At 43.0% G+C, this 19,967-nt stretch overlaps 1 protein-coding gene across 1 annotated transcript in view; it reads right to left on the bottom strand.

Annotated features, from left to right (window-relative positions):
- Nucleotides 1–4,816: 4,816 nt before the first annotated feature.
- The window catches only part of ppm1e (protein phosphatase, Mg2+/Mn2+ dependent, 1E), a 62,798-nt gene continuing 47,647 nt past the window's right edge, over nt 4,817–19,967 (bottom strand). The window contains exons 3-8 of the mRNA XM_080483875.1: nt 15,676–15,797; nt 11,788–11,987; nt 11,516–11,704; nt 10,262–10,405; nt 8,687–8,780; nt 4,817–7,740 (exon numbers count right to left, since the gene is read on the bottom strand). Coding sequence (XP_080340001.1) covers nt 6,800–7,740; nt 8,687–8,780; nt 10,262–10,405; nt 11,516–11,704; nt 11,788–11,987; nt 15,676–15,797 — 1,690 coding nt within the window. The 3' untranslated portion in view covers nt 4,817–6,799. The remainder of the gene's footprint in view (nt 7,741–8,686; nt 8,781–10,261; nt 10,406–11,515; nt 11,705–11,787; nt 11,988–15,675; nt 15,798–19,967) is intronic.

The raw sequence follows: 19,967 nt of genomic DNA, 5'->3' as shown, positions 1-19,967 counted from the left end.
AAAACTAGAACAGGCACTAGGTAGGTCAGGTAGCTACATCACTGTGTGAAAAACTGAGCAGGAAGCGTCTCCGTGGCAACAGACGCTGATCTCTTTTGATCTCCATGAGGTGCCTCCTCCCACCCGCATTGCACGGGAATTCTTTTTGAGGTTTTTTTAGGGATTTATTCGGGAATGATTAACCGTCAATGTCCCAAAATCTAATCGATTGATCGTTGGATTATGACAAATCAAATTTCATGCAATTCGGGTGACTAGTTTTTGCAAAAAGTTGGTAAAATACAGACATATAAACCCATAAATAAATATATAAATACACAAAGACAAAAACATAACCTTCTTGGTCAATTTCCGTTGGCGAAGGTAAAAATGTTATATCCATTAAAATCAATCAAACTCATGAGAAAAGAACAAACATCAGCCAGAGACTTGTTCTAATCTTTATATACATAATTAGTCACCAGTTACAATACAGATATTTATATACTACAGGAACACAGATAATACAGGTACTCAATGTGTGTTTTACTGTTTTTTTTTTTTGTTTTGTTTTTATTCGTTACCTAACCTGCATGTTTCAAGAAGAGCCAATCCTGGGGTTTGTCTTCCAGCCTGGAGGGGCCACGGACCCCCTCTGTGGTCTGACCCCCCCACACCCCCTCTCTCGCCACACCACCCGATCCACTGGTCTACATTTGATCCAGAAAGTCCCAACTCCTTCTCAAACGCACACACACACTGCTGAGGAATGCTGATAACGCCTGAAATGTCCTGCCTCCTTTATCGCAGCTCCGTTTTAAGAAGGAGTTTCACGTTTGTTTTTCCCCCCCGGAAACGTTTTGGTGTGTGAACCTCTAAATAAAGATCCATCTGTTGAGACCCGACGTCTCTTTGAGGGGAAACATGAAGGTGAAACTGACTCCGGGAGCATTTTTTTATTTTTTATTTTCTAAAATTCTCTTTCAAATATGGCTGACAGAACTACACTTTTAGTTGCATCCTTCAGCAGAAGACAAACCCGCAGAGAGCCTTTTAATGCAGCATCATTATTGCTTACAGAGAAAAAAGAAAAAGCTTGTCGTGTACATGGACACAGTGCAGATTGATGGGGGGGCCCTACGAGCTGGACAGTGATCATGGGACAGCAGAGCCGAACTTCCGCTCGCTTTCGTCATGACGGGAAGGAAACATCTGACTCAGAGGAACTTCTTAGTGCAAGCAGAGCGTGAGCGGGGGGGGGGGGGGGGGGGGTTGTCGAGCTTTAGGTGCAGGATTTACCACAAGGAATGATGGCGAACGCTTTTTATTGCTCATACAAGTGACGACTTCTGTGGATTCTCAGCACGATGAGTAACACCGCACAGCTAATTGACAGGGGTTCAGTGGAGGCTTTGGTGAACGTACAGATGAGGTTTCTTCCCCCCCGCCTCAGCACCGACCGCCTGCTGTGAAACTACGTCGGCGTGCTGAACGGACAGAGCAGCTTCCAGAACCAAAACCTCGCGAGCAAGAACAGAGGATCTTGTTTATAATGACAAAGTTTCAGACAAAATGACCAAATGGAAAAAGCGAACATGTGATTTTTGTACAAATTTTTCATCATGTACCTTCTTACAGTTCCTGACTTTTAGTGAAATTCATCAATGATCAAAACAACATTGCAATTTAGTTGAAATATTTCCTTTGCTCGTCCTCCGAATTACCCTCACATCTGAATTTCATGGTTCCAATATTTGTTTCAGACATTTTGCTTTCCAGAAGACAAACCACAGAGGACCTCTGGTTCTTTTATTTTACTCCAGTGAAACCATCAGGATAAAAAACGGTGTAGATTGGCGTCCTAGAGGATTAAATACCAAGCAGCTTCCTCTCATCAGAGTCTCACAGCTGTAGATTCGCAGAAATATTAGTCTAGTAAAGAAATTCATGTTCTGTTCAGTCTGAGTGGAGGATCATTATACGTCCGCGTTCAGCCCGTTTACACGACAAGGTTTTTAAGTGAAAAACTGTTTACATGACAACAGGCTTAAGAGCTCCTGAAAACTTATTGAAAATGCTCCGACTACGTGGAAATGGTGGAAACAATGCCACGACGCACCATGGCCGTCGTAAATAGTTCTACGGATTACAGTTGACAGTTAATAACAATTCAACTTGGACGTCTCTATGCGTGTGTGTTGTTTCATTTAAAAAAAAGAAAAGAAAAACAGCACCCACTAGTGGCCAAACAGGAAAACTACATTGTTTCTGAAACAAAAATGTAAAATGTGACACGTTTTCACCTGAAACGTTGTCACGTGATCGGGGCCTCGATTAACCAAATGTATTTGAAAACGTTCAAACTGTTCTGTGGTGTTAAATTCAAACTCTGAAACGCTTGTCAGCTTTGGCCGTTTGATTGTAATTCGACGTGATTCCAGAGGAGCTCAAATGGAACAGCCAGACAACAATTTAAAAAAAAAAGTTTCCACAGCAGCTGAAAGATATTAGAGGAAAACCAGCATGTCAGTTTGTCATTAGAACAAGATCCTGTTTCGTTTCCCAGCCAAACCAGATCTGATCCGAACCAGCACAGTGGCTCTAAATGAGGCTTCACGTCTTCCTCATCTCTAATCTACGAACTCAAACAATTTGACTGGCAAGGCGGCTGGTTTTTTTTGTTTTTGTTTTTAAGGCTGATAACTTTTTTTCCCAAAGCTGTTGCAGAATGGCAGTACGGATATTTAAGCCGATAAATAACCTCTTGGTGGATGTTTGTTTCCCAGGTTTGTTTCTTGTGTCAGGGCGAAGAAAGCGGGATGAAACAGCAGCGAGGCCATGACGGGACACCAAGCCAGACGTTCTTTTCAGTAGAATCGCAGCCTTCCTACCGCCTCGGCCTCGAGGCAACCGACTCCGACAGTCTGCGGGTTTAAAGTAAATATTGGATCCGGCCATCAGGCCTTGTGGAGCCTGGATTAAAACCACTGATTTACAAGACAGAATTAATATTATGTACACTCCTCCGGCACTCGCTCAACTCATAGTTAGTACTGGTAATATCGACGCGCACAGCAATTCCTTTGTTAATATTGGATCTTCCACGTGTTGCCCATCCTCTTCAGGCCTCAGCGTGGCCGTATTTCCACAAAGAGATCCAGTGTTGAGAGTCTCTACAGTACATTCCTCAAAGCTGTGACGGCCCAGAGTAAGACGATTCTCCCAACAGCAACAAAAACAAAAAAAAAAGATAAATAAATGGAATGAAACGCCACTTCATGTTGACCCACTGAGGACATTCTGGGACATGAGGTACATTCTGCTCCACTGTGCTCTTCCATCGTCCGTCCACAGGGGGCTGAGAGGGGAGGGGGGACGCTGGAAATGTGGCAGTGACTCAGATTTGAAAATTCTGGGGAAATGAAAAGTGGAGGCACACAACCTATTTGAAAATTCACTGCATCTAGATCCCCCAAAAATGGGTTTAAAAAAAAAAAAAAGAAAAGAACAAAATGACACGAATAACAGGCGTGTCCCAGTGATAAACACTGAATAATATCTTAATAATCTCATCACAAGCCTTTACAAACCAAAGAAAAGAGTGAAAGATAAACTCTGTTTGTTTGTGGCAACTGTTAAATGGGGCACGGAAAAAAAAAAAGTCTGGTCTCACAAGTTTGAAATAAAGGAACACAATCTCTCCATAGTTATTATTTATCATAGAAATTATGAAAATAAAAAATGAAAATAAATCACATGAGAATCTAATCTCACATATAGTCTGTTGCTCGTCAAAACAAGCCCTGGATTATTTCCATCCTCAGTACAGAAATATTCCTGTAAATGATATCGTGAGCGTCTCATGAGCTGATTTGGCTCCGACCTCGTTCCTTCAGCGTTCGATGAAACATATTTTTAGGATCAATTTTAAAATTCTTGTTGCAAATTTAAACAAACAAGCTTGTGAAACAGTAATCAGGCGGCTCGCTGAGCAGAAATGCTTCACCGTGAGCCGTATTGTGTGAAATCGTTTGCCAATCACTTGCTTTTAGCGCTGTAAAAATACAAACGCAAGCAAGTAACTGGTGTCACCTTTCAGCCCCGTCTGGGCCCAGTAACACAAATCAACGATTTTTAGTTTAGTTTTCCAGCACGAGCAATGTCTTTGGATGTTTTTGGTTTAGAACCGGACTGATCCCAGATAGATAGGGTTCAACGATGACGGGGAAAAAAGGCGTGACTTTAGGGACGAGATGTGTTTACTACTCAGAAAGCCGTTTGCAATCAGATGGATGAACTTAACCAGTTCTTAGATCTTATTAGTTTCCACAGTTAGTTTACAGTGAGGTTAGATACAGTACGTTACACATTTAAAGCAAATTCTTTTGCACAGTTTAGACGCACCAAGGGAACTGCATGTTATTAGCCTTAATAGAAATGGATTAATATGAAGGTTGTCTTTCTCATGATATCATTATATAAATCTGCAGGAGGATTACATAGTTGTTTGTTATCATTTATGGGAATGAATCAACGGTGAAGAAGAACTCTGCGGGGAGTCGCGTTAGATATGGCTTTTATGTTTCTGTCAGGTGAACTGCAGCCTCATAAAAAGTGCTTAAACATTGAACTGAACGTATCGACGACCTGATAGTTCTGCACGTTTGACGGCAGAGAGGGGGCGCTGCTTTGCAGAATCCAGATCAGATCCCATTACGAAGCCTGTGAGGAGCAGTGGAGGGGCGGCACTGGGATGTTCGGTTAACGACACAACGTTATCTCCACATCGGTCGCTCTCTTCTCTCTCCGAACGTTCTGGAGGAGGTTTTTCTTTTTTGGGGAGAAATTTGACACCACTTTGACATCTGCTAATGGACACTACATTCATCAGCTGGATGGATTTAATTAATAGTTTTTAAGTCTTTTAGACAACATGTGTGATAAATAAGTATTTTGACTCTCTGCAGCTTTTTAATGCGACCAAATACCAAATTACCCTTACAACAACTTGGTAACTTGGATTTCACAGAGTCTGAAGCCAACACATCTAAAACTAAACTATTATATAATATATGATAACTAATCTAGTCATACTTTAGTAATCTCCTTGGGGGAGAATCTTTTTTTCAGTATTTATCCATCTTATTTCTACGATGTGATTGGCAGCCATATTAGGACGCTCTGGAGAGCTGGAGGGGGTCAAAGGTCAGCCTCAGGGACCCATTGTGGTGTCAGTAAGGCATCAGTCGATAAGCAGCGAGCCTGGCTCTGTTTAACGTTTAAATAGCACAGATTGTGTGGATGACGGTCGTAATTTTGTTTCTTTACATAAAACAGACTAATGCTGTTTTTACCAGCCTCCATTTATGGTCTGTATGTATTCATCATGTTTACGTAGTGAGTATTATTATAGTCACTACTGTGGGTCCCCTAACACACACCTGCTGGAAGAACATTCGGGATAAAACTTATAAATCAAATGAATATTTCCACAATCTAGGCTGGTTGTAGCTTCAGACATCAGAGTGGCATCAATTTCCCTTCTAACTCTCGTTTCCTCGACTTGTTTTCTGTGGCGATCAGTGATATTTAATTGAGTGTGTGAAGTCGGCTGACCTCGGTAACTCACATGAAAGGCACGTGTTCTGCAGCGTTCACCTCCTCTGGCCTGACGTTAAATCGTTATCAACCCGTTCACCGGGTTCGGTGTCACTGCGACAACAATGTGGACGACTAAGACAAAATATATATATTTTCATGTGCTCCTCCCCTCCCCGCTCCAAAATAACCTCATCCCAGGAGTATATCCCCATCTGGAGTACTGGAGTACATGAAGCATTTGTTCAGGTAAGTGACTGCTAATCTTTTATAATCCTGTGCTAAGTGCTTTTATCTGTAGACAAATTGTGGCTGGATAATGGCCGGGTCTTTAATTGTATGGAAGAGGGCAGAACAGCATGTGCCTTTAGCCCCAGAAAGCAGGAGTAACAATTAATTCTGGCCTCGCCGAGAAACGTTATTCATGTGATCGGCGGCCAAAAGGATTGCTGAGGGGACAAAGGGGCAGACGGGGCCATTGCAGCTTAATTTAATGCACGGTCCCTCGATCACCGTCGACAGATGTCTCAAGACGAAAGAGGAAACGTGTCACCGCGGCCTGCGTCGCGGTCAAAAAGCAACTAAAGGTGTCCACACACCTTCTGGCCAAGTAGTTTTAGTTCTTCTCCAAGAAAAGTAAGACGAGAGGTGGTTTCTTCTTCTGTCACGAAGCAGCAAGAAACCAAATTGTTTTGTGTTTCAAACCTTTTAAAATAACTCCTGTCTGACAAGGTCAGAGCGACCGAGCATGTAAACTAAACGCGTCCAGACTGAAGTGTTCCTCAGTTTAACGACACACATGCAGGTCCAGGGGACTGATTATAGGAGTATTTTTGTGAAACACTTCAACTGCTATCCTCACTCGTAAATGAAGTCGCAAATTGAAGCCCGTTCTGGTCTTTTTGGTCTCGTCAGAGTCTTCAGCCTGAACTCATGAGATTAATCCGCGCTTCCAGCTCTGTCTTCATATCGATCACACTGGAGAGGATGCAGAGTTGCACTTTACCTGCAGCAGCGGGGGGGGGGTTGTGTTTGGAAACACTCGGGCGGAGGACAGAGCACCACTCCTCCAGCACAGATTCAATAATCACATGACGACTGCAGGAGCCACAACTAGTAACTATCAAAGAAAAACGTGTTGTCGAAGGCAAAGGTGGGCGGGCTGAGGGGCGGGGAGCGGGACCGGAGCGATGAGGGAGATGGTTTGGTTTGGGTGGCCTCTTCAGAAGGCGCCGTTGTGGGGCAGTTGAGGGGCCGCCGCTCCGGGTCTCCAGGTGGAGCAGTGCTGCACGCAGGGCAGCAGGCGGCCGGACGGCAACAGGGCCAGCGGCTCCCTGGATTGGCCTGGCCACCTCCGGACCCACCGGCGCCGGTCGTGACCGAGCCTGTGGCTCTGCCTGGCTGCCTGGCCCAACAGCACGGCTGTCTGGGGCCACAGAGGGTCTGTGAGGCTGGAGAGACCCAGCTCCTGAAGCAGGGTGTGGGAGCGGCGCCTCAGCGGGCGCGTGTCTCGGTAGACGTGGGAGTCGGTGAAGAGGTCGGGGTTGAAGTTGAAGCAGGGCTGTCTGGAGCCGCGGGTCAACGAGATGCGGCCCTCCAGCGACGGCCCCGGCAGGCTGAGGCTAGTTCTGTCCGTGAACGAGTCCGTCCGGTCTTCGTAGTTGAGGTCTGCGGGGGCCGAGCACTGCTGCAGTGGCCAGCCGCCGCGGCCCTTCCCCCCGATGTCCGCAGTGCTGCCTCCCTCTCCGCCATCACGCTGCACCCTGCCTGCTTCGTCCTCTTCCTCCTCTTCCTCCTCCACCTGCTCCTCCTCCTCCACCTCCGCCTCCTCCTCCACCACCTCGCCCTCCACCACGCCCGCCTCCTCCTCGTCCTCGGTGCTGGTGGGCGCGGGGGAGCGAGGGTCCCGCAGGAACACCACGATGACCGTGATGTTGTCGCTGGAGCCGGCGTCTCGGGCCGACGCCACCAGCTTGTGGGCCACCATGGTGGTGTCCCCGGCGTTCTCCTGGAGGTGGTCGCTGACCACCCGCACCGCCTCGTCTGGACTCACGGTGTCCCAGAAACCATCGCAGGCCAGGATCAGGTAGTCTTCTGAGCCGTCCAGGGGGAAAATATTATGGTCTGCGTCGCCACAGATATAAGGTTTGTACTCCGAGTCACCTGCCGACACAGGCAGAGGGAAGAGAGAGTCAGTGTCGCCTCATTTTTATCAACATGTTCAGATCTGATCTTTTAACACAGTTACAAATACCAAAGCTTCTCACTTGTTACTTTTGTTTTACATGAAAACAACTGCAAAGCTGCCGTCTCTCTTTCTCTCTCTGTCGTCACCGAGCCAACTGGGATTAGCATTTGGGATTAGCAGCTTACAAAGGTGCCGTTTACACAACGTTTCAAGTGGAAATGCAACATTTTTGCGTTGTTGTTGGGGAAAAGTTTCATGTTTACACGGCAATGTTTTGAAAACGATGTAGTTTGAATGCCAGGCCAGTAGTAGGTGCTGTTGATTGTTTTTTGTAATGAAACCACACTGGCTCTAAACATTAACAATGAAAGTACACAGGCACTCGTATGGACAGACGACCAAGTTAGACCGTTACTACGGTGACTGTCAACTACAAAACTACCAAAACAACTAACAAAAGTCCCAGGATAATATATACTGGGAGTCATGACACGACTATGTTTGTTATTGTCCATGTACTGACACATGTGCAACAGAACTATTTCCTTGAGCGGCGGTGCGTATGCGCAGTAGCAGCGCTTTAGAAAAGTTGTGTTTTCAGTGGCTCCCTGCAGCGTTGTGGAGTATATGGACGCCCAAAACGCAACAAAACTTTAGCGTTTTCACTTGAAAACGTCTTGTAAGCCTTGTAAACGGCGCCTCAATCTTCAGTCTCCAATCAGAAGCAGCTCTGTTGGTTTTTCACTAAACTCCTGTTTATTAACCCTGAGCTAACTCAGTCCTCCTCACAGCAGCAGCCCTTTTTCTGTCACTGTCTACAACTGACCTGACGAAAATAGAAAGAAACAAATATAAGAAAACCAGCCTGGACGCCTCCACTGAGGGACACAGCTCATTGTTTGTGAGTGTGCAACCTCGCACCTATTGCTCTGGATACCGACAGACTGCCGTTGACCCTCCATGTGCCGAACCAGATCACGCAGCCTCCCAGGGCCTCGATCCGCTGCTTCTCATCCTGAACACACACAGTGAAGGAAACACGGTGACTTTCGATTGAAATGCAACCTGCACGATCAATGTGGCAGGAAACTAAACAACAGAGGTCTCATGCATATTTGCAGAAGTAAAAATAAGAACCAGACGGTGCAAAACAATCCTGCATGTGTTTGTGTAGCCAGGTAACAGAGAGGCTGGTTCATGAGCAACGATGGAAAAATATCTTACTTGTTCGTTTAGTTATTATTATTTAGCATGATTATCATGTATTTTTATCACACGACATGAAGATCTGTGGTAAATATCAATAACTAAAAACACTATATTGTTAATCTTTATAATTCCTTTCTATTGGCTTTAAATTAATAGATTTCATTTTAATGTATAAATTTTACTCCAATGTTTCTTTTCTTTCATTTAGTTTCCATCCTAACTCATTTCATCTTGTTTACCTCATATTTGTTTATTATTTAATTTACTTTCGGCTCTAATACTGACATCTCAACCCATCTTCTAAATATTTTTCTGGTTTTTAACACGAGTTTTCCTCTTGATTTGTCGCTTTAATATCTTATTTGAATATTTTGTGTTTCAAATTGTTTGATCTACATTTAAATAAAATAACAAATCAAGTTCAACTATGAAATTCCTCTATTTCCATTCTTTCTTTCCTTTCATTCTCCTCTTCTTCTGAATCTTTCAGCTCACTGCGAAGCACTTTGACCTGTCGCACCCTGAAAGAGCTCTAGAAATGCAGGCACACACGGTCGACCTCAGTTCTTTCATTTCATTTCAATAAGTGATTTCAGAAAATACTTTGATCAAATTCTAGTTAATTTTTCCATCTTCATGTTGATTCTTTCAAGGTGAAGAAACTATGAATGTGTTGTTTTATTGGGGGATTTGTGCCAGAATAGTTTCTGGCTGCTTCGTATAATTTCCCGGCGTCTCGGCCCGTTGCTTGGCAACAGCTTAGAGTCAAAAAGCTGTTTGGCACCAAACTCTGTGACGTTTCAACACTTGAGGGTTTTTTTTTCGGTTTTTTTTTTTTGTATTTTCAGTTTTATTAAGACTGAGCATGAGAAATGTTTGGCTTCTTAAGCCAACCGGAGAAGGTTGAGTTTGTTTTAAGGGTTTAAAATGCACCAACACGTTAGACAACATGTAATAAATGGTTTGTTGTTTCATCAGTTTTTGCTCTTTTTTTAATTCAATAAAATTCTAAGAATTTCAGAAACTGTATTTTGGATTTGCATGAATGAAAGAAAAGACGCTTTGAATATTAATGTGTGATAAAGATAAAATATATGGAAGCTTGAGGATGGATTTCATTGAGGGAAACATAAACTTTTCTTTTTATTGTCTCTAAATGTTTTCAAGATGTTTATGTAAGTAAGTCATTATTATTTCCTTTTGTATCACTTGTGTCTTCGATACCATGACAGAATGTGTGTTTGTTTCTTTGAGCTTATCATCGTGCAGCAAAACTTCTCCACAAACCTCTCGGTCTGGTTTATGTGGCTTCATCAGCTCCACCACTTGTCCTTTCCTGACCAGGATGACCTGCGAGTCTCCGAGCCAGGCCACGTGCAGCGTCCGACCCCGCAGGAAGCACACCACGCCCGTCGTGCCGCAGCGCAGGTTCTGACACACACACACACACACACACACACACACACACACACACACACACACACACACACACACACACACACACACACACACATTGTAACATCACAACATGAAGTATGCACCAATCACAGAAAATACATTGAAAATAAGAGTTTCTGTAATGGAGTCCATCAATGACATTAAGCTGCTTCCTCTTGGAAAACAAAAAAGATCATTGTTCCTGATATTCTTACTTATGGAAATGAAATAATCCTAAATTATTACGTAGCAAAACTGAAAACAGTCTATTTTACTGCCTGTGGATCAGAGGAAGTGTGTCACAAGTTTCTGCTACATGAGTTTTTAAACTTCTCGGCATTTCATTTACTTCTACTTCCCAAAAAGAATCAAACACATTGACTTCTTTTCTTCACTTCAGCCACTAAGAATCATCACTACATTGAATTTCACACTGGTTTTAGAGTGATTCTGTGAATAATGGAAAAAGGCAGACTGACCCAAAATTTTTTTAGGTTTCTGTACTTGAGTATTTATTTATTTTTGCCTCCTTTTAACTTTTACTCTTTACATTTAAATACAAATCTCTGAACTTTATTCTGCTTCAGTTGTCAAAACTGGTTTGTTTTTAAACCTCTGTGGATGAAGATTTGACATATAAATGAAAAAATTAAAAATAAACACATGCAAAACCAATATAAATAAACTTTTTGTTTAAAATAGATGGGATATTAAATTAAACTCTGTGTGATTATCAAATACTTGAAATAAAATACTTCTACTCCGGCCAAATACAGATTTATTTTAGTTATAATGAGTCATTTGGTGGTCAAAAAGACTTTTAAAGAGTTACTAATTATGCATTTTCATCTAAACTGGCTTTACACTTTCAATCATTTTAGGACTTTTAATATATTAATTCATTTTGTTTGGAATAATGGGCCTTAAAATGCAAGTTTTGAATAATATTATTAAACAGTTCAGCCACATTAAGACTCAAAACTGTACATACTGTACATGTTACTAGTTAACAAGTTCATTCAGTTTTTCCTCCTTTGACCAGAATCTTTTATAAACACACACATTTCTTCTGTCGTATATTTATCGGCGGCTGATCGGTGTTACCTCTCGTGACGCCTTCTTCACAAAGCGCTCGTCAGTGAGTTTGAAGGCTCTGCGGAGCGCGTCCCCGGGGTCCTGGCTGAAGGACTCCTGTCGCACCAAGTTCACGTGGAGGTGGTTGGCGGCGTAAATGGCTGCATCCACACCGCCGTGGCCGTCAAACACGGCGAAGAAGGCCTGTTCCTCCTGATCCTGAAAGACGGAAAAGACTCTGTGTGTCGCATTGACTGTGAACAGCAACCAGGTCCTGGTTTGACTGCGTGGTCTTCTCTAACCTGGACGTGGAAGAGCGAGTTGAAGTCGGGGATGATGACGTGCTTGTCCTCCATCTTGCGCCTCATGTTCTTGATGGCGTGGATGGACGTCTCGTAGTACGGCTGTGGGCGGCGGCGAAACGGCAGCTCCTTGAGCCAGACGCAGCACAGGTCGAACAGTCTGTTGAACACCTGGCGGGCCAGCTTCACCGACTCCATCTCTGTCACACACACACACACACACACACACACACACACACACACACACACACACACACACACACACACACACACACACACACACACACACACACACACACACACACACACACACACACACACACACACACACACACACAGCAAAACAGTTATTTAGTGCTTGGACTATTTTCTTTTTCTTTTTTAACCCCATAACTACTGCAGTTATGTAGTTTGGTCAAAGCTTTCCTTTAAGATCCATCCATCCATCCATCCATCCATCCATCCATCCATCCATCCATCCATCCATCCATCCATCCATCCATCCATCCATCCATCTCGGACATGGAAGATGAATGAATTTAACAGAAAAACTACTCCTACTTTATTTGTTCATCTTTATTAAATGTTTGTTGAAAGCGTTAACTTCACCCAGGGTCACAGTAAACTAACAGGTGCCCGCTCATTTTTTCTTGCTGTGTGAATGATTGTGAAAGCTCGCCGTCCCTCTGAGAAATGACATTCTTTCAAAGCCCCTCAGGCGGGTTTTTTTTTGGTTGGCTTTTTCTAGAGAGGCAGATGTAAGAAACAGTTTGCCGTGAGAGTCGGTGAAGTTCGTGGATCGTCAGCGAGCCCCAGAGTGCCATCGCTGCCAGAACGGGCAGCATGAGTGTGTGACCTACTAAAGCTCGCTGCAGGTACAAGCGTCCATCTCCTCTGTCACAGCGAGACAGGAGGAGACCAGCCGTGTCCTATTTACAGTGACGTGAATGTTACATTAATGCCACCACTTTTGACCAAGAAGACTCAGTGACTAATGACTGTTATGGCATTAATAACTCATTACTGAAGATCTAATTGGCTCGATTTGGGATGAAAATAGATTAAAAGCTCTGTTGTTTCCTGCTGTTAGCTTTAGCATCATATGAAAAAATTACTGTTACGATTTCCCTAAACTCCTGTATACGCAACCCTGCCAGTAACCCTGAACTAGTTCCTCATTATGAGACGTGACAAGTGAACATTCAGGGTCATAGATGATTTAGTCTGAGACAAACGAGAGCTTACACCTCTAAGAGCCATCTGCTGCTTATTGTTTGTCATTAGTTTGCAAATCTTTTGTAAATTTTTTTTTGAAAAAGGCTAAAATATACGTTATAGAGCAGGGGTGTCGAACATAAAAAATGTTTTAATATTTGAGATATTCGTGACGATGGCATGAAAGCTCGCTCCCTTGCTGCTCAAAGCCATGCTGTCAGGGTGAGTTTGTAAAAGCACCCATAATGCAACAGCGATAGCAGAAGGTTTTTGGACCAGTTGGCTTTATGTTGAGATTGTAGACATCTTCTGAAGAAATTGTTTAATTTTGTGAAAATATAGACATAAAAGTACATTAAAGTTTTAATTTCAAGGCTATTATGGCACGATTTAACCGGTCCGGTTGATTCGAGATCCAATTTTAGCTGGATGTGGCCCCTTGAATTATTTCTTTAGTTTTGATAGAAGCATTTGGATTCTGCACGTGGAAGCTGAGATACTAGACTGCAACTGAGAGCAGCCTGTCCTCCCCCCGCCACCGCCACGGCTCGCTCCAAATGGAGACCGTACAGCACTGCATTTAACAACACCTTGAAAACAGATTAAGGAGAGAGAGAGAGAGAGAGAGAGAGAGAGAGAGAGAGAGAGAGAGAGAGAGAAGAAAAGAAAAACCCAGCAGAGTGCAGTGAAGCGACATCAAACCGGGTGCGATCGGCTGTTACGCAACGCCAAAGTTTGAGAAGATGGTTTCAGCTTCAGTGGAAGTTCATCAAAATCAAAACACGACGCGCAGCCCTGGTGTAGCGCGTCGTGTTTTATTTAACAAAGTGTTTCGTGCCTGGATGGAGCTCGAAGCATGGAGGAGAGGAGAGTTTAATAAAACACACGAACAACAAAACAGGCTCCCGAGGAGCTCCGGCGTGTGTCTCTGAGCTTTCACTTCACCATCATTAGAGTTCATCCTCCACCAGGACGACATTTTACTGATTCATTTCACTTTCTTCACAGGAGAGGCTTCATATTTCTGCTCCTGCTAAACACCACGACGTCCCCATTTCTTACTAAAACATCTCACTATATTCAGACGTACTAAAAGATCAAGATGTTTTTTATTAGAGCGCCGTCTCGAGTGTGGCGAGTCCTCGAGAAACCGAGAGGATCTTCATGTTTTTTCGGCTCCGCACCGCGAACAGAGAGGCTTGGAAGGAGAGGTGTTTCTGATTAACAAATCCCACGGACACATAAAAAGAAGCAGCGTGTGAGAGTGATTTGTCACTAAAGTCTCCCTCAACTCACTTTACTGTCAAGTTCCCATTTTCAAACTTCAAACACATCTCAGGAAAAAAAGAAACGTCTTACATGTTCAATCCACCTACACCTTCGGTCATTACTGGACTTAAATAGATTTTTCAGATATCTGTAATACGTAATGAATACTTTCTTTAAACTGTCTCGTCTATGAGGATGACTGAGTTACAGTTGTGGTAGAGTGTTGAAATGAGCCAGGGCTGCACAGTGGTGTGGAGCTGAGCTCTCTGCTTAACGATTGGAGTTTGCATGTTCACCTTGTGCACGCATGGATTTTATACTAGACTCCCAAAACATGCGTTTAAGGTCTAATTGGTGACTGTAAATGGCGCCGACGGCGTCGCACGAGTGAGTCTCAGCTTGCTTTGTGACCTGTGACCCTCCCAGGCTCCAATCCGGTCCATTAAACCACCAAACAAATGGTAGAAAGTTCAAACGATTTTTAATTTTTTTTTAACAAATTTCTTAAGGGTAGTGGACACAACACAACCCTGAGACGTGAGCTGAGATATCGGCGGTGCTGTCATGAAAGCTAACAAACTAGCCTCAAAGCCATGCGGTCAGGGTGAGTTTGTAAAAACACCCATAATGCAACAGTTAACAGTTAACAAGTTTTTTGGGGACATTTCACTGTATTTTGCACCAGAAGGTTTAAATAAAATTGGCTTTGTGTTGAGATTGTTGTCATTTTCTGAAGTAATTGTTTGGTTTTGTGAAAATTTCAAACACGTATATTCTGCACCACAACAAAGAAAAAACTGAAAGTTTAAATGAAAAGGTTATTATAGCAATACTTCACCCACTCGGGATGAAATTGGTCTGTATGTGGCTCCTACACTAAAATGTGTTTGGCACCCATGTCATAAAAGACCAACCTGTATCTGGTCATATATACATACTCAGCTCTGAGAGTCTCATACTTCCAGTTTTAAATGATTAAACAAAATCTAAAGGGATGTTTGTTGCAAGACTTGGACTGATTCACAGTCTGGTTTTTCTATCAGTGTAAGAGGGAGCCATTTACAAATAGCTGAGGATTTAGCAAAGGCTTGTTGCTGTGATTTGTGTTTTCTGCAGATTTTGCTCCGGCACACAGACAATGAAAATAGATTAAAGCCTGATGGTGCTCTCACTGTAAATCTGGCCTGTGGTGGTGGGTGTAGTATATCCTGGCACGCAGCTCAGGAGTGCGTACTGGAGTCTTGTTTCTGCCCTCTAGCGGTCAAATACCACTTAATGCAGCTTTGCGGGGGAGAACTGGGACAAAGCCCTGGTGGTTAGATGCCTGTGTATCTGTGTGGGATGAGAGAGACCTAATTTGTGTGAGCGAGAAGTCTCGTGGGCTGGGGGGGGGGGACGACTCACGTGGTTGCGGGTCAGCTCCATCTTCCACGGCCTTAATGAGGATGTGGATGGAGAGGTCGGCCTGATGGACGGTGTCTGCCGTGGCCCGGGCCAGGGCGGCGGCCAGGGAGCAGGGGCAGTTACTGCGGAGAGGAGACACGACACAGTTATGAATGGCTCAGAAAGAGAAATCATCCAACAGTAATCCCCAGTGGAGGTCAACAGTGTCGTCTATCCAGTTTATTTTTACTGGCAGCGGGATCTGGGTTTATTAGAAGAAGTGCTCGGGGGTGGATGCACACCGGGTCTCTGGAGCCGCAGGAAGCAAACTGCATCAAATGATCACAAAACTGAAGCACAGACATGGTAAATGTGTTTCCACTGAAGTACTGTCAAAACTGTCAAATATCATGCCATCAGTTGTTTCAGAGTATTTCCTGATTTTGAAACTTTGACTTGATTCAACACATCGACCTCAGTCAGCTTGTAACTTTTTTGTTGAAACCCTCTGAAGGAAAACATGTCACGTAGTGATTGTCTACGTGTTCAGCAACTTGATTTGATCCACAAAAAAAAAACAAAAAAAAAAAACTGTCCAGTTGAACAACAACTAACAAAGTTCAAAGATACTTTGTTTACTGCACCATGTGTGTCCATACAATCCCCTGAGGTATATTGTGATTGTTTGTCTATGTAATTGACCTTTTTCTTACATTTAAAAACTAAAAAAAACTACATGCCACAAAAATAAAGGAATTTTCGAAGATTCGGCAGGAGTTTAATTTAGAATTCAACAATTTACAGTCAACTATCAGATTTCTTTCAACATCATAGGGTCGTCAAAAGTGTTAAAAGGACCGAAGCTAATAAATAAATGTGCATGTGATCATGTATTGTTCAGATTGTTCCAGTTTTTATACTTTGTTAAAAGTGTAAAAATAAAAAAAAGTATTGTTGGGGCAGGGGGGAAGAGATAAATGTCCAGGTTTTCAGCCAGAGAGAGAGAGAGTAAGAGAGTGAGAGAGACAGAGAGAGAGAGAGAGAGAGAGAGAGAGAGAGAGAGAGAGAGAGACCTTTAATCTGAAATTCAAATGAAAATTTACAAACTTTACAATTGATGGCAAAAAAGAGGATTTTCTTTGGCATTCTTTAAAACTGCTAAATTTAAACCATTGTACTCCTTCCTTCAGAAACTATAACAAAAAAGAGTATTAAAAAAAACTGCTAAATTGAAAAGAGCAGTTTTCATCATCAGAAAGAAATGAATGGATCGGACAAATCTCAACTCAACTCTCATGGGAGAGAATCGATCCTGGAAAAGAAGACAAAAAATGGTGCTGTCACTTGAAAATGATTTTGACAGAAACCTTCATATTGACTCTAATGACATGCTTAGTAATTACTGCGTCGAGGATGTTTTAAGATCAGAGGTGTCAAACTAATTTTAGTTCAGGGGCCACATTCAGTCAAATTTCATAATGAGTGGGCTGGATCAGTAAAATAATGCCATTATAACCTTTAAATTTAAACTTAAAAATTTCCCCTTGTTGTGGCGCAGAGTATATGTGATGAAAATGTTGATATTTTTGACAGAACCAAACATTTACTGCCAAAAATGTCTACAATCTCAACATAAAGCCAATTTTAATGAAACCTGCTGGTGCAAAATACAGTGAAATGTCCAGAAAACCTCTCCTGTAGCTGTTGCATTATGGGTGTTTTCATAAACTCGTCCTGACAGCATAGCTTCACTAGAAGTCCTGCAATTTCATTTCAACAGGCTTAATGGGGATTTGATTTGGAGTCTTCACATTCAGCTTATTTCCCAGGACTGTAAAGTCCGACTCAAAGAGAACGCAGCAGATGCAGAGAAAAGCTGAATCAACATGGATAGCATGACGGGCAGCGCAAGAATAAAACTCCACATTCAAAACTCGTTGCATAATCTGATACAATAATTGTTTGAGTGGTTTCAATACAAACGTCCCTGTGAGAGGAATTTATTACATAAAGCGTTTAATCACTGCACACGGCATTGTGAGCTTCTTAAATGAAGTCAGATTTCATTAAAAGCTGCAGATATCATGTCAGCTGGAGCAAAGCGGAGCCAGTTTCCCCCCGAGGAATGTTTCAAATTTTAATGCGCGCACACAATACATCAGCAGTGCATCACAGCATCTGGCCAGATGTGTGTGTATGTGCTGTCTGAGGAAGAGGAGGAGGCGGAGGCGGAGGTGGAGGAGGAAGAGGCGGTGCTTCTCCTTCTTCTGCTTCTTCAGGTTAACCGGAGCTGGGGAGCAGGAAGTGGAGGAGGAGCAGCAGAGGGGGTCGTTTGAAGGACTGAAGGCTCGCTGTACATGAGTCACCAAGACAACTAGGCCACCTCCAGATGCAGGTAACCATGGCAACCAGCGGCTGGATGCTCAACGTCAATTTGAAAGTAACCCTGAACCGAGCTGACGCTAGCTTAACGGCTCCTTAATGAGGGAAGGTCAGTGAGAGAAACATCGAATCTTCTTTTTAAATTTCACTCCTCCTGAATACAGAAGACGATCCGACTGCATCGAACCGCAACTCATCACGTCTCAGATCCGTTGATGAAGATTAAAGGAAAAACACTAGATCTTTCTAACATGGCTCTATCATAAGACGAATAAATACCGATTCAGTATTTTCTTATTTTCTCAATGCACAATATAAAACAGAAAATCAAAGGCATTTTTGTTTGAAATGCATTTTTTCCAAGTAAATTTTACTAAAACATATTTAAAGTTATTTCCTTTTGCCTTGAATAAGGAAAATATGTAAAAAGATGAGTGTGTTGAAGCTGTGTGGTTCTAATGACAGCAGCACAGTAAGAAGGCAGAACACTAAACTCAACCACTCATACTTTATTAATCCCCCCGGGAAGCTGACGGGGGTCAAGGGTCATGCTCACTGACACACAGCGGTGACCTGTAGGCTCTGGGAATCGAACCCACAAACTCTCAATCCCAAGTCGGCTCCTCTAGCTGCTTGATAAATTCATAAAGTATTAACTTTTTTTTCTAAACCTAATTTCTATTCACACACAACAACCATGTGGCTTTAAGGAGCCGTTGTTCTTCTTCACATGTACACATTTCAATCAAATCTGTTATTGGTAGTTTGTTGTTTGAACCTAATAAGTCACTATGATATGATGAAGGTCCATTATGTTTAAATGCCAGGAGCCTCCAATGTTCATATAAGTCAGAATTTGATGATACAAAAATCTACACAGTCTGCAAACTTTTACAGGTGAAGTTTAAGGTTTGGTGTGTTTGCAATATTTTCTGCCTAATTGAATTTTCCAAGACAACAGTGGTATGTATATAGATCTTTGTGTTCTATGCACAACTATCTCACGTCACAAAAAGCAATAAAAAGTTGATCACAAAAAAAAAAATCAGTAGGAGTTGTCAAATCTCAAGGACTGATCGGATCTATGAACCAACAGAAAAAAGCCTCGGCTGTTTCAGACCCCGTTTACGTCTCAAGTGACGGAGGTCAGAGTGGAGAACCAGGTCAACAAAACTAAATCTTTCCCGAACACCTGACCACACACGACTTTACTGTGTTTAGACGCCACTTTTGTTACTGCCGGATTTGCGGCGGCTGCGTTTCCCCTCGAGGTGAAACATGCCGTGTTTACTTTCAGCAAACTCTGATTCACTCGTCATATTTGCTCCTGCCTCTTCTCTGTCTCTTCCTCTCGTTCGAGAAAGTTTCAGAAGAGAAGTCGAGAAGTTCTGCCGTCTCCGTGGTAACCGGGGAAACTACAAATACATCCACTGACGATCGTCTCGCGGACGATCAGGGATCAGAGATGTCGTCACTCGACGTGTGGCGTACTTCCTCCTCTTGAACTTCTCCTGTTAATCATTTAGAAGCACAGTGACCTTTCGGTGGAGAGAGGGATGTTAAAGGTTTGGAGGTGCGTTCGTTAATTAGTGGTAACGGTGATCTTTCCCACTGCCGTAACCAAGAGCCTTCAACCAGACGGTAATTAATTTTAATTTAACATTAATGCGAGAGCTGAGGCTGCTGTGTGGATTTCTCCTGGGAGTTTATATACGATTCATTATTGTCCAGGCTGCAGAACGGGCCCATACACTGAGGAGAGGCTGTAATCTACAGGACGAGGGGACATCTTGGGACAGCATGAACTTAAAAAGCCTTAATCATCCGTCCTCTTTAGTGTCTTACTAACTCAGGGTCGAACCCCGGCCGACTATGAGCGAAGGCACACACACATTCACACCGACGGCCACATTAAAGTCAGCAGTTAACCT

Source organism: Lipophrys pholis (genome assembly GCF_963383615.2).
Source record: "Lipophrys pholis genome assembly, chromosome: 16".
NCBI lineage: Eukaryota > Metazoa > Chordata > Actinopteri > Blenniiformes > Blenniidae > Lipophrys > Lipophrys pholis.
Note: the sequence above shows the minus strand (reverse complement) of the source record. Positions and strands in the feature narration are given on the sequence as shown.